Consider the following 13,435-nt stretch of genomic DNA (forward strand, 5'->3'; position numbering starts at 1 on the left):
CTCCAGTGGGCTGAGCGGCGTGGGCAGGTGCATTTGAAGATCCGCATCCCAATTTTCCTCGCTGCTCTCCTGCAGAAAGTCTCACTCCTATAAAATCATCTCTGCAGTAACTGCTCATTTACCTTACGTTCACACTGCTTGAAAGGAAGGAGCTGCTTCCTGACAGGGGTTTTTATAGCTTTTGCCTTTGATTTATCCTTTCTGTCGCTGAAGCTGGAAGGCAAGCAGGGTTGACGTGCAGAGTGGGAAAATCGCACTGGGCTCGCTTGCAGGAAACAGGCCGAGCAGAACTCACCCTGGGCTCCCCCCTTTCTGCCCCAGAGCCCAGCCCAGAGCGATGTGTGTCAGCGGGGGGGGGGCCTAGGAGGACATAGGCAAGTGGCTTCCCTGTGCTTTTTTTTTTTTTAAATGTTTTATTTACTTCTCAGAGAGAGAGAGACAGTGTGAGCAGGGGAGGGTCAGAGAGAGAGGGAAATACAGAATCTGAAGCAGGCTGCAGGCTCCGGGCTAGCTGTCAGCACAGAGCCCGATGCGGGGCTTGAACCCACGAACCGTGAGATCATGACCTGAGCCGAAGTCGGACGCTTAACCGACTGAGCTACCCAGGCGCTCCTTCCCTGTGCTTTTAATGGGCTGGAACAGAGCTGTAGAATCTCCCCCAAAGAAATCTAGGCATTCTCTAGCTTAGACAAAGTACCCAGGTCTCCCTACAGGCATCAGAGCCCTACGTTGGGGGCGGGGTTCCACCCCCACTGCACCCCTTCCCACGTGCATTAGGCTCCTGAGGCATAGCACTCTGGGGCCCAGCCCCCTCTCTCCATAAATCATGCCCTATTATCACTTAAAAAGCCTCCCAGAAGAACCACATCCCTAAGCTACAACACTTTCCTGGAAGGAGGCTGAAAAACACTGGCAGTTGTCCATTCACATCGAGACCTTCCCTATTTGTAGGTGGTCAGGACTTCAGCCTTTAGAATCTTTAGTTCAGGGGTTTCATCCACCAACTCATACAGGATACGGAACACGAGAATCAGCTACCTTTTCCAAAGAGACGCCCTAAAAAAAAAAACCCCAACATTCAGCCAAGGGGACTGATACCATTTTATAGCGTTCTTCGATGAGCCTAGGAAGGAGAACCTTTCACTATGAGCCATTTACCCGGCCAGGGCCAGGAGTTATTGGCCACAAGTTCCATGATATAATATTCAAATATTTTATTCCCACTAACAGACCTTCTCTCAGCCCCCACTTTCCCCAGAGCACATCATTATTCAAATCATTTTTGTCTGAGGAAGTAAAATTTATTTTTCCCTGGAGCGATGATTTATCGGGGGTGCAAAGGAAAATGGAATTAAATTAGTCCCCAATGCTGCTGTCACTTTCATGATGTATACTGTCACACAGCCTCCAATTCTAAGGAGAAGTCTGTCACTCAAACTCACTACCAGGTGTCAAACAAGAGTCTCTCATCTGGAGGGGCTCCTGGGTGGCTAGTTGGCTAAGCGTCCGACTTCAGCTCAGGTCACGATCTCAAGGTTCGTGGGTTCAAACCCCGCATCGGGCTCTGTGCTAACAGTTCAGAGCCTGGACCCTGGTTTGGATTCTGGGTCTCCCTCTTGTTCTGCCCCCCCCCCCCCCCCGTTTGCACTGTCTCTTTCTCTCTCTCAAAAATCAATAAACATTAATAAAATTTCAAGAGTCTCTCTTCTGGAATGGTGGCACGGTTTGAATCAGGTCCCCTTGGTTGCTGGCCAGGACCAGACCTCTCGGTGGCCCACATCACCACCGCTCAGGCTTCAGAGACACTGAGGGAAAGGACAGATGGCTAAAACGCTGAAGCCTTTGCAGAATCGTAATACGTTGCTGATGCGAAATGATACCATGTCCCAAACACCTCTGTCAGTGCCCCCCTCCAAAAGACAGGCTTTCCGAAATGTTTCATTTTTCACTTTTATGTATTTTTTTCCACCTTAAAAGTCTAGTGTAAAATAGAACCTATCAATGACACACCCCGGTGACCCGCTCATCTCTGTCTACAGGAGACTGTCCTGCTCTCAGCGCTGCAAGTCCTACGTGCTGGAGTTCCTCAGCCCTGGGCAAACCACTAAGCTGGTCGTGCCAGTGCCCTGGTTCTCAATGGGGGAGGCGGGCATTCTACCCCCCCTCGACCCTGAGGCATGTGACCAAGTCCGGAAACATTTCTGGTTGTCACAACTGAGAGGTCGGGGAGGTGGGGGGTGGGCAGGGATGCTGTTGGCATCTAGTGGGTGGAGGCCAGGGACACCACTCAACATCCTACAATGCTCCACGCTCAGGAAACCCCCACAGCAAAGAATTCTCTGGCCCCCAACATTAATAACAGTGTGGAGACTGGGAAACCTGGCCTTGGACGTAAGTGGATATGGTCACTGAAACCTTCTCCTCTGTTCCCTAGGTCTCTGTAAATTACAACTGACTTGATAAGAAGGCCCCGATATGCAGGCATAATCTGAACTGGTCTCAGCTGAAGCGTATTTCTTTACTTCACCAAGAGCTTCCGGAACTGAAACCCAAACCAACCCTCCTTTAGAAGCTTCTGGCCCTTTACAATCCAGATTTGCCCTGATATCTAATCTCTCTTTGCACTCTATGCTCATTTGGGAATATTTTTTGGCCCCAGGAGGTACTGAACATTATTAGGCCAAATGTGGTCTAAATGGAGTCTAATTTCATTTTCTCAACAGGAATCAGAGTTTTGACAGTCTTCACCAGAATCTTTATTTTCACTGTTTTACCCATCAACTCATGCAAGATACGCAGCACTAGAATCAATCACCTTTTGGACTTAAAACATTCCCAGCAGAAAGACAGGTTGCCTGGGTTCGCTTCGCTCAGGCTTTTCGCCACACTGTCCCTGAAATCTGCCGCGGCCGATGCTGAGATTGTGCTCAGATAAACGTAGCCCACTTACGGGACTTCTAAAAAGAACCGAGCTACCTTTTGGAACCTCATTTTCCGCTGGGCCAGGAGGGATATTCTCACCTTTTCTTTCCAACCTGGCATTTGACAACTATTTGACAATAATCAATTGTCTGTGTCCAGCTCCGCATACCTCCGCGTATGGTGATCTCCGAGGTCTTTTTACATTTCCTCTCCAGCTGCTGTGATTTATTCACTTACTCTTCTTAATGATTTTTCTGGCTGGTCTTTGAGTTCTGCTTGTAATTTAACTTAGAGACTACCACCGCTCTCCCTGCTTAAAAGAGTAGTTTGGGGGCACCTGGATGGCTCGGTTGGTTAAGTGGCCGGTTCGGCTCAGGTCATGATCTTGTGGTTTATGGGTTCGAGCCCCGTATCGGGTTCACTGTTGACAGCTCAGAGCCTGAAGCCTGCTTCAGATTCTCTGTCTCTCTCTCTCTCTTCCCCTCCCCCACTCACGCTCTTGCCCAACTCTCTGAAACACTTAACAATTGTTTTAAATAAACATTTAAAAACCGAAACATTTGATGTTTGCATATATTATGGCCACTGAGCACTGTCACTCCCAACTAGAAGGGAAGTTCCTCCAGGACAGAGATCCTCATTCTGCGCACTGCTGCATGCCCAGCACCTAGGACAGTGCCTGGCACACTGCAGGCAGCTATAAATATTTCCTGAATGACTAATGGCTGACTCTGAACATTCAGTAACGACCATAAAGATTCTTTCAAAACAGAAAGGATATAAGCCCTCAGGTCAGAATCTTGGACCCTGACAATTTCTCTGTGACCTGTTGCCTGGGCAGCGGGGCTCTCTCCAGGCCACACAAGCTCTGGGCACTGCACTCTTCCTTTGAGCACGATCTAAGAGATGAGATTGATCTGCTTGGCAGATGGAGAAGATGTGGGAGAAGAGAAAGGAAATGTGAAACAGCCCAGCCCCCGGCAACAAAGCTGGACCAGTGAGCTGGGAGGCAAAGTGACCAGCCGATGGCTTTGCTTGTCCAGTCAAACAGGACCTGTGGCTTGGGGAAGCTGGACCCTCTCGTACACAGAGAGACACAGAGGCCGAGAGAGGTGGCCCTAGATGGCCAGAGCCGTGTAACAGGAAAGATACAGTCCTTCATGCAAATCAATTCAGGCATGAGGCGGAATCGCCGTTCTAGGCTGGCATCCCTCCCTGACTGGCAGCTGCCAGCACAGCCTAATTAACCCAGCAGCCGCGGTGGGGAAGAACATGACACTTCATGACTGAAAAACAAGCCTAAAAATAGGCTTCATCTTTTCTCTCTTGCCCCTCCCCCTCCCCTCAGCCCCAAACCCCTCCCCTCATGGGCTTCATGGGAAGGGACGGGTATGATGTTGTAGATGAAGAGAAAATTTAACAGGGACCCAAGACAAGACCCACCCGCATCTGAGCTGGGGAGACAGGTTTTATTTAGAATCACTACTTGAGAGACTGAATACTATCTTGCCTCCTTTCCTTGGATGCCAGTTGAAGTGGGGATTTTTATTTTTTGAAGACAAGCCAAGAAATACCACTTATTTGGTTAACTGAACTGGATCGAAAGCCCAAGGACAATCTCCAATTGTACTAACGTATGAGAAGTAATGTAATGTTCCGAGTATATGAGGCAACCGCCAAAATGGACTGTGCACCCAGCAGTGTACTGGCGCCGTAGGGAGGGGCCAGAGGGGTCCCAGTCCTTGGGAGATGAGCTAGAAGTAATAAAAGAATGGATGGCATATTCAAAAGACATCAGACTCAACTGAAAAATGGGCAAAGGACAACAACAGCCATTTCTCCCATAAATGGCCAATGAGCACCAGAAGAGACGTTCAACAATCATTAGTTATGAGGGAAGTGCCAATCAAAACCAAAACGAGATGCCACTTCACACCCACTAGGATGGCTCTAATCAAAAAGACAGACAATAGCAAGTGTCCGTGATTATGTGGAGAAATTGGAATCCTCACACATTTGCTGGAGGGAGTGTAAAATGCGGTCACTTTGGAAAACAGCCCGAGGTCCCTGTCCCCATTACTGGTAGCCCAAGCCTGGACTGGAACTCAGTGGGATGCTTAGGTTTGAGATTTGGGAGTAAGCGATAGAAAGAAAAAAAAGGGACAAGTTGGACCCATTCTTGGCAGTCATGGTGGTATAGGCAGAATGAAGCGGTCTGTCTGCTGCCCTTGGCCCCTTGCAGGTTCCCTGATAGCTGCCCATTCTCAAGCCCGCAGGTGATTCTGTGGGCCACTCACATCCTCCCATAAAATGTCCTTTCTCTCAGGTCAGACTCAGAGAGGAGGCTCTGGCGACCCAGGCTCTGAGTAGCTCCGATAACAACAAGCTGATAAGCCAATCTCTAAATGTGATTTGCCTTCCCAGATAGATTGGCATAAGGAGGGCCGCCTGGGTGGCTCAGTCGGTTGAGCGTCCGACGCCGGCTCAGGTAATGATCTCAGGGTTTGCGAGTTCGAGCCCCATGTCGGGCTCTGTGCTAACAGCTCGGAGCCTGGAGCCTGCTTCAGATTCTGTGTCTCCTCCTCTCTCTGCCCCTCCCCCACTTGTGCTCTGTCTCTGTCTCTCAAAAATAAATAAATGTAAAAAAAAAAATTTAAGACTGACATAAGGAAGAGAATTCACTCACTTTGTCAGTTCATGAATGCGGGTTCCCGGGAAAAAGATATTTCTCGGTGTGAATTATTTAATGGGCACTATGACATCTTAGCCAATGCCAGTTCAGCTCTCAGAACCCATTTCCCCGGGACCGGTAAAGAGGTCTCCGAGATGCCACCCACAGGAGTGTAAGAATTATTTGGAGCTGAAGACATTTGAGAATCAACAGTTGCAGGAAGACGCTTTCCCTAAACTGCCCTTATCAGCATAAAATCAGAGCCTCCAGAAAGAATTCACCGGCCATAAATCCCCTTCCCAGGAGACTCAACAGCCAGAGACTGACTCCTATCACCAGAGATGAGAAGTAAGCACTGAGATAAGAAACTGCCTAAACAGATGCTGTAACAAAACTATCATATCTCCTATCCACCTCCTAAAGCCCTGTTTACTTTCCATGAGCGTCATTTGTTTTTTCAGAAATTCCTTCCCCCGCCCTTAAAATGGTATATAAACCCCAAATTCTATTTTTCAGGGTGCTCCCCTGTACTTCACTTCCATGAATAAAACATGTCTTTTCTCTCACTAATCTGTCAGCTTTTGTTTAATTTGCAGGCCTCCATTGACAGAGCCTAAGTGGGCTGAGGAAAAGATTTTCCTCCCTGACACCACTCACAAGATGGACTGACAGACTCACATATGCTAGACATTGTCAGCCTAGATCCTGCTTCGATCAGAAGCCAAGGGCCATGTGTTACTTACTAAGCAATTCTCCCCAATAGAGGAACAATGTGCTATACACGTAAAGTTTCAATAAACACCTATTTAATGAATTTCAATTACGAAGCAGCCCTGCCAAGAGAGCAGCCCCATGACCTGTGTGTGCAGGACACGATTAACACAAGGTGGCTCCCGTGTGTATCAAAGTAATGGATGTGGTGTTCTTTTAGGATTCCAGAAAGCCATCTTCTTATTTCATAGTACGCCACATCGACGTTCTTTTTCTTTTTCTCTTACTAAACCATAATCTCCCTGGCCCTAAGAGATGTGCTACACTCTTCCAAATATACCAAGAGTCTTTTGAATTATAAAACGATGGACCTAGTTCAGACTCGAGCAAAGGGAACACAGAGTACTTTTCTCCAACGTCTCATTGGTTACTCATTTATGTATGCTGGAGGTGAGTCAGGATTATGTCTGCAGCTTACTCTGAGCATGGAAAACGAGGGTTGAAAAGGATCTGAAAGGGTGCTCGGCTTAACCACCTATTTGATGTTTGAGTCTGCTCAAGGACAGTCTGATAAGTGGGTGCTCCGCTCATGGTCAAGCTTCCCCAGTGACAGCATAACTGACTCTAAGGCACCCTACTGTGCCCTCACATGTGCACTTAGATTCCTTCCTTAAACTGAGCCTAGACCTTTCTCCTTGGCGGTCTCTCGCCCACTGGTCTGGGTCCAATTGGTCCTTTGGATGTCTTATCAAATATGCACGTCTAATCCTTTTCGCCACCTGCCTACACCATTACACACCCTGAGTCTGGCCTTTCCAGGTTAAATGCCCTTGGGTTTTTCAGTCATTCTTCACATCATTGGTGGTTTTCTAATCTTAAAATTCACATTAACAATTCTGGAAAAATTGAATAAGTAGAGGGGGCTTGCCCCCTAGATACCAAGCTGCATTATAAGGCTATAATAATTAGGAATTCTAAGATTATATTCTCAAATTCTATTTTAGAAACAACCCTATTGGCATTTTAATTAGATTTGCATTAAATTTATAATTAATTTGAGAATCGATAGCAACTTTCTAATATGGCATTTCCTATCCAGGAACATTACCACTTGTCTAGGGTTTTGTTTTGGGTGGTGTTTTTGTTTTTGTTTTTTTAATGTTTTATTTATTTCTGAGAGAGAGATAAGAGACAGCATGAGCAGGGGAGGGTCAGAGAGAGAGGGAGACACAGAATCTGAAGACAGTCTCCAAGCTCTGATCTAGCTGTCAGCACAGAGCCCGATGTAGGGCTCGAACCCACGAACTGTGAGATCATGACCTGAGCCAAAGTCGGACGTTTAACCGGCTGAACCACCGAGGCACCCCTTGTTTTTGTTTTGTAAGCTTTATACCCAGTGAGGGGCTTGAACTCATGACCGGGACAAGAGTCACATGGTCCACTGACTGAGCCAGCCAGGTGTCCCTGCCTAGGGTTTTTAAAAATGTCCTCCACTGGGATGCGTGGCTGGGTCAGTCAGTGGAGCATGCGACACTTGGTCACAGGATTGTGACTTCGAGCCACACGTGGGTATGAAGCCTACTAAAGAAAGATAAAAATGTCCTCCACTGCTGTTTTGTATTTTTTCTCCAAAAAGATGTTGTGTATCTTGTAGACTGACTACAGGGTTCCTTTAAATTTCTTTGCCTATCCTTTTTGTATTATAATGGATTTTTTTTTTTTTAAAGAGAGAGCGAGAGCGAGAGCGAGAGAGAGAGCGAGAGAGAGAGAGAGAGAGAGAGAGCAGGGTAGAGGGGACAGGGAGAGAGAGAGAAGATCCCAATCAGACTCCATGCTCAGTGCCAAGCCCAATGTGGGTCTCAATCCCATTACCCTGGGATCATGACCTGAGCCAAAATCAAGAGTTGGAGGCTCAACAGACTGAGCTATCCAGGCATCCCTCTAATGGAATTTTTTTTTAAATTACATTTTCCACTTATTGTCCCTGCTGTATAATAATGCTGATGTACATGAATTTTATCCTCAGCAATCTTGCTGAATTCTCTTATTGATGTTAACAGTCTGGTCGAGTCATGATTTATTATTATTATTATTCTCTGAAGTATTTGATCTGCTAATCCTTTATATGAGCTTTTCACATCTGTTCTTAACAGAGATTGGTCTAGAAGTTTCCTTTTTGCACCACTGTTCAGTTTTATTGTCAAGGTCTATGTGGTAGACAACTCTCAGATACCTTCTTAACAATCTCCATTCATTTCCCCTTTCTTAGAGCAAGATTATGCCTTTGGACATCTTTCTCTCTCTCTCTTTTTTAAGATTTTTATTTTTAAGTAATCTCTACACTCAGCGTGGGGCTTGAACTCACAACCCAGAGATCAAGAGTCACATGCTCTACCCTGAGCCACCTGGGTACCCATCTCTTTTCATCAGGGAGGGAAATCTTACATCTCATTGGCCAGAAATAGGTCACATGGCCATCCCTAGCTGCCAAGGTGGCTGGGAAAGTGAGTATGGACATTTTTATCTCATGATTTATTTAAAATTTTTTATATTTCTGAATGATGAGGAAGTTGACTTGTCAGTTTCTTATTGTAATGCTTTGGAACCAGCAGACAGGATCTACATGAAACTGATTTTCTGGTAGTTGTTGAGACTGATTTCTGGCCTAGTGTATAGTCAGTTTTTTGTACATTTTCATGTGTTTATGAAAAGTATGTTGGTGGGGCGCCTGGGTGGCTCAGCTGGTTGAGCGTCCAACTTCAGCTCAGGTCATGATCTCATGGTTCGTGAGTTCGAGCCCCGTGTCGGGCTCTGTGCTGACAGGGCGGAACCTGCTTGGTATTCTCCATACCGCCCCCTCCCCTGCTTTTTTCCTGCTTGCTCTCTCTCTCTCAAAAATAAATAAACATTAAAAAAAGAAGAAGAAAAATAAAAAGAAAATCATGTTGGTACTAGGGTCTATTAATGTCCACTACATCAAAGTTCTAATTCTACTGTTTACATCTGCTCTACGTTTGCTAGATTAATTTGGCTATTTGCTCTATCCATTTATTAAACAGGCATGTTAAAATCTCCAATTATAACTTGAGACTACCTGTGATTTTGGCGGTGTGGTCCTATGTTTGCTGAGCTGGTTCAGGCGTAGAATTTAATTCACATACCTTCATGGTGACCACTGATATACTTTATCTTACCATCAAAAGTTATGGGTTTTTTTTTTCAATTTTATTTCTTTATTTTGAGAGAAAGAGAGTGAGCAAGAGTGAGTCCAAAGGAAGGGCAGAGAGAGAGGGAAAGAAAGAATCCTAAGCAGGCTCCACGGTGTCAGTGAAGAGCTGGACACGGGGCTCAATCCCGTGAACTGTGAGTGGGTATCAAGAGTCTGATGCTTAATCAGCTGAGCCACCCAGGCGCCCCCCCCCCCCAAATTTATGTTTTCTGTTTCCCATGCTTTTTGTAGGATTCTCTCTGTTCTTACTCTGCTTTCTATTGGATTGATCGCATTTTCTCTTGGAAGTTTTATACTATTTTACCATTTCTTTAGAGGTTATCTTTCCATCTTTTAATATGCACACATGCCTTTTAAGTTTTTAAATCAATTAACATTTCTCTCCTCCTCTTAAACAATATTAGCGATGTACAGTGATTTTTTTTTTTACTATAACTACTACCCTCTCATCTTCTGCTATTACTGTCCATTATTTAAATTCCAAGAATATAGACCCATTGGCAGTATCTTTAAAACATCCTATACTCATTCAGACTTGCCCAGATGTTCACCAATTCCTTGGTTTATTACTTTTGGATCTTCCCCTCCTCCTTCTTGGGCTCAATTTCTTTCTACTTTAAATACCACCTTTAGCAGTTCTGCCCATGTGTGCCTCTGAGTGGCAACTTCTCTGAGGACTCAATTGTCAGCAACAATTTTTGTGCACGACTCTCAGCTCCGACTCCCCATGTGTAGGGGCCCAAACCCACATTTCCTGTCCCCTTATGGGCATAACATCCCCCTTGTGCCAGTTCTGACATATCCCAGTTTCTGGGGCAATAGCTCGTCAGCTCCCCACTCTGGTTTGCGTTTCCTCTTTGTTTCTGGTACCTGAGGATTTCCCGTTCTTTGTTTTGAGCTCAGCTTTATATTGTTATATTTCATCCTGTGTTTGTCATAGGAGGTTGGGGGAGGGGGAGGGTCCACATTAATCTTTTTAGTTTCTATTACTGGAAGTCCAGATATTCTATTTATAACAAATTTCCCTCTTACTAATGTTTATTATTCTCCTTTAAAATAAACATCATATATTCTGCTAGAGAAAATAGCCATGACAGAGACATCTGGACACTTCGTGCTGTTTCAGGAAAAGATCGAAGTTTTTTTTTTTCTTTTTAAGTTTTTGTTTATTTATTTTGAGAGAGAGAGAGGGTTGAGGTGGGCCAGAGATAGAGGGAGAGAGAATCCAGTGCTATGAGAGAGAGAGAGAGAGAAAGCAGAGGAGGGCCAGAGAGAGAGGGAGAGAATTCATTGCTATTAGCAAGAGCCTAACGTAGCTGGGGCTCGATAACAGAAACTGTGAGATCATAACCTGAGCTGCAATCAACAGTTGGATGCTCAACCAGCTGAGCCACCCAGGCGCCCCAGATACGAAGTTTTCTAATTTGTTTTTAATTTGGTACGTAGGGAACATTTCCTAAGCAATAATTTAGGAAAAGGCAATTGTCTGCCAAGAAACAGAATTTTCCATAGGTCTGTCTCTATTCTCTCACATCACCCTCACTGCTCTTTGCTCTACACAGGTGACTCCTGTGTTTGATTTTCATGCTCCACACTAAGAATGCCAAAGCAGGTACTGAGAAACCAGTCTCTGTAAGGAAGTCATCCCCAGGCCGGTCCCAGAGCTCAGCTACCCTTGCAAACCAGCAGCTGGCTGGAGCTTGAACTGGTTCCAAATTCTGCAAATTCACAGCTCCTAATAGATGAATAAGATCGATCTCATTTGCATTGCATCGTGACTCAGGAATTCCCTGATACTGCGTCCCTCGGTAGATTAAAATGTGTCAGTTTAATCAGCCGTTGGCCTTCACTGTCAGGATACTGGCCTGAGAGATTTCCATACACCATTGTGACAGGAGCCAAATGCACCCATCGAGAAGGAACAGTCTACTTGAGCCTGCTGGAAGGTGGAGCCATGTGAGCATATGGGCAGAATCCCTATGTGGCTCCCCTCAGAAATGTCTCGTGGTCAAGGCACAAAGAATGGATAAACATTCACAAGTATCAGTGAATAAACTGGGGCGCTGTCCAGTTATATGTGAGAAATGCTTTCTGAATAATCACGTACCGGCCAATCGGAGGAGCTGCAGGTTGGGGTAAAGAGAATGCACAGAAATGGTAGTAAAGACCAACCCAGTTATCCATTGGTTCACTGGAACAGACAGTTAATTTCAATAAAATATATTTCCAGTGAGTATACAAATGTCCTGAGCTGGAAGAGAAAAAATGGAAGAAAACAGACTGGAAGGGGGTATAGGGTGGGGAGGACATCAGACGAGCCCCAATACTCAACTATGCCATTAATGGTAAGAAAATAGCAAGAGATCAAAGAAGGCACTTTGCAAAGGGGCAATGGCTGCCCCGGTGAGTGCTGGTTTATAATCCTTGCTTATTTACTCTTCCAAAGGAGCTGTGACAACCGTCACTGTCAGTTCCCTTTGTGAACACCAAGTGGTCACCTGGCAGGAATGTGAAGGCTTACCAAGTCAAGACCCCAAGCAAGGGCACACTGCAATCTTGGGTACTTCTCTACAACCTTCAGGCAAAGCCACCTCTTTCCCATGGCTAGCGTGAAACCAGAGGGAGAAGACAAAGCCCTGTCATACTTTAAACCAGATTTCATCTTAACATGTCATCCAGGGGGTGGGATATGTAAGAGGAAAGTCCCTCCTCATGAAAACGCAGTTGAGGACTTTTGCCCAAGGCAGGGCATTCCGTTTTGGGGAAGCGATGAGACTGGTGGATGGAGCTGGCAAAGGTAATGACTTTCCGGATCACCTTTTCATCCCACACACCGCCTCCAGCTCAGCCGCGGGGTGGGGTGGGACAGCCCGCAGGTGGATGGCCGCTGCTATGACTTACCTGTTGAGATACACCCGCTTCTCGGTGAACTGCCCGTTGCCATGGTGAGGATCCTCAAAGGGCTCGTTCTGGACGACCTCCACCCCTTCCCCTCGGTCACTCTGCTCGTGGCTGTGCTTGCTGATCATGTACAGCTGTCCAATTCTGTACTACAAAACACACAGTGACAGACGTCAGCCCCACTGCCTGCCATCGAAAACCACCAACCCCACCCCCCACCCCCACCCTCCACGGCATGGCAAGCAACTATGGTCCGCACTTCTGCCAAAAAAGGCAGACACACGGGCCTGGTGTTGTTTTTCCTCCGGAGAGAGGAGAACCAGCTGAGAGGAGACTGTAGATACGCCGTGTCCCTGTGAATGTTCTACATCACCCTGGTGATGCTTGCGGGGTGGCTGGCAGACTAAGGGGGGGCCAGAGCGCTGGAGTCTCCCACTCCACTGTGGCCCTACGGGGTTAAATGGTGCTCAAGTCCGATTTTGTTTGGCAACAAACAGGCCAGGGTGTGTTATTTCTGTCCCTTCTCTGCCTAATTAACTGCATTGCTGGGCACAAGTGGACTAGATGTCACCTATCTCCTCCATCATCTCTATCAAACTCTCCTGGAGTTCTCTGTCCCCTAGATCAGCAGTTCTCAAGAGTGGGTGGTCGTTAGAATCTCCTCAAAGCTTTAGCAAACTCCAGATGACCGATCCTACCATGAATGTTCTGGAACCTGTATTCTACAGACTGAGCCCCATTGAGGAAAAGTCTACAGTGTCTTTAACTCCTTTTTATCCAATTCCACCCACAGTATGGACCAGCCTTCCAGCCTGAGGTTCCCAGAAGCCACGTGCACTTACAGGGAATTGATAATAAGGTGCCACACACAATGGAAACATTCTCTGCCCTGTCTGCATTTTTGAACTGTTCCACTCTCCTTCCCATCTCTCTGAAAACCCCAGGGCCAACAAGTATTTCTTCCCCCTGTGTACTTTCAAAGTGGCAAAACGAATTTGACG

The 13,435-nt window shown here is 46.3% G+C and overlaps 1 protein-coding gene across 1 annotated transcript in view; it reads right to left on the reverse strand.

The window, feature by feature from the left end:
* The window catches only part of PITPNC1 (phosphatidylinositol transfer protein cytoplasmic 1), a 251,646-nt gene that overhangs the window by 116,437 nt on the left and 121,774 nt on the right, over positions 1-13,435 (reverse strand). Inside the window, exon 2 of the mRNA XM_077780444.1 lies at positions 12,435-12,583. Within this exon, the coding sequence (XP_077636570.1) occupies positions 12,435-12,583 (149 nt within the window). The remainder of the gene's footprint in view (positions 1-12,434; positions 12,584-13,435) is intronic.

The sequence above is a fragment of the Crocuta crocuta genome, unplaced genomic scaffold (assembly GCF_008692635.1).
Source record: "Crocuta crocuta isolate KB4526 unplaced genomic scaffold, BGI_CrCroc_1.0 scaffold288, whole genome shotgun sequence".
NCBI lineage: Eukaryota > Metazoa > Chordata > Mammalia > Carnivora > Hyaenidae > Crocuta > Crocuta crocuta.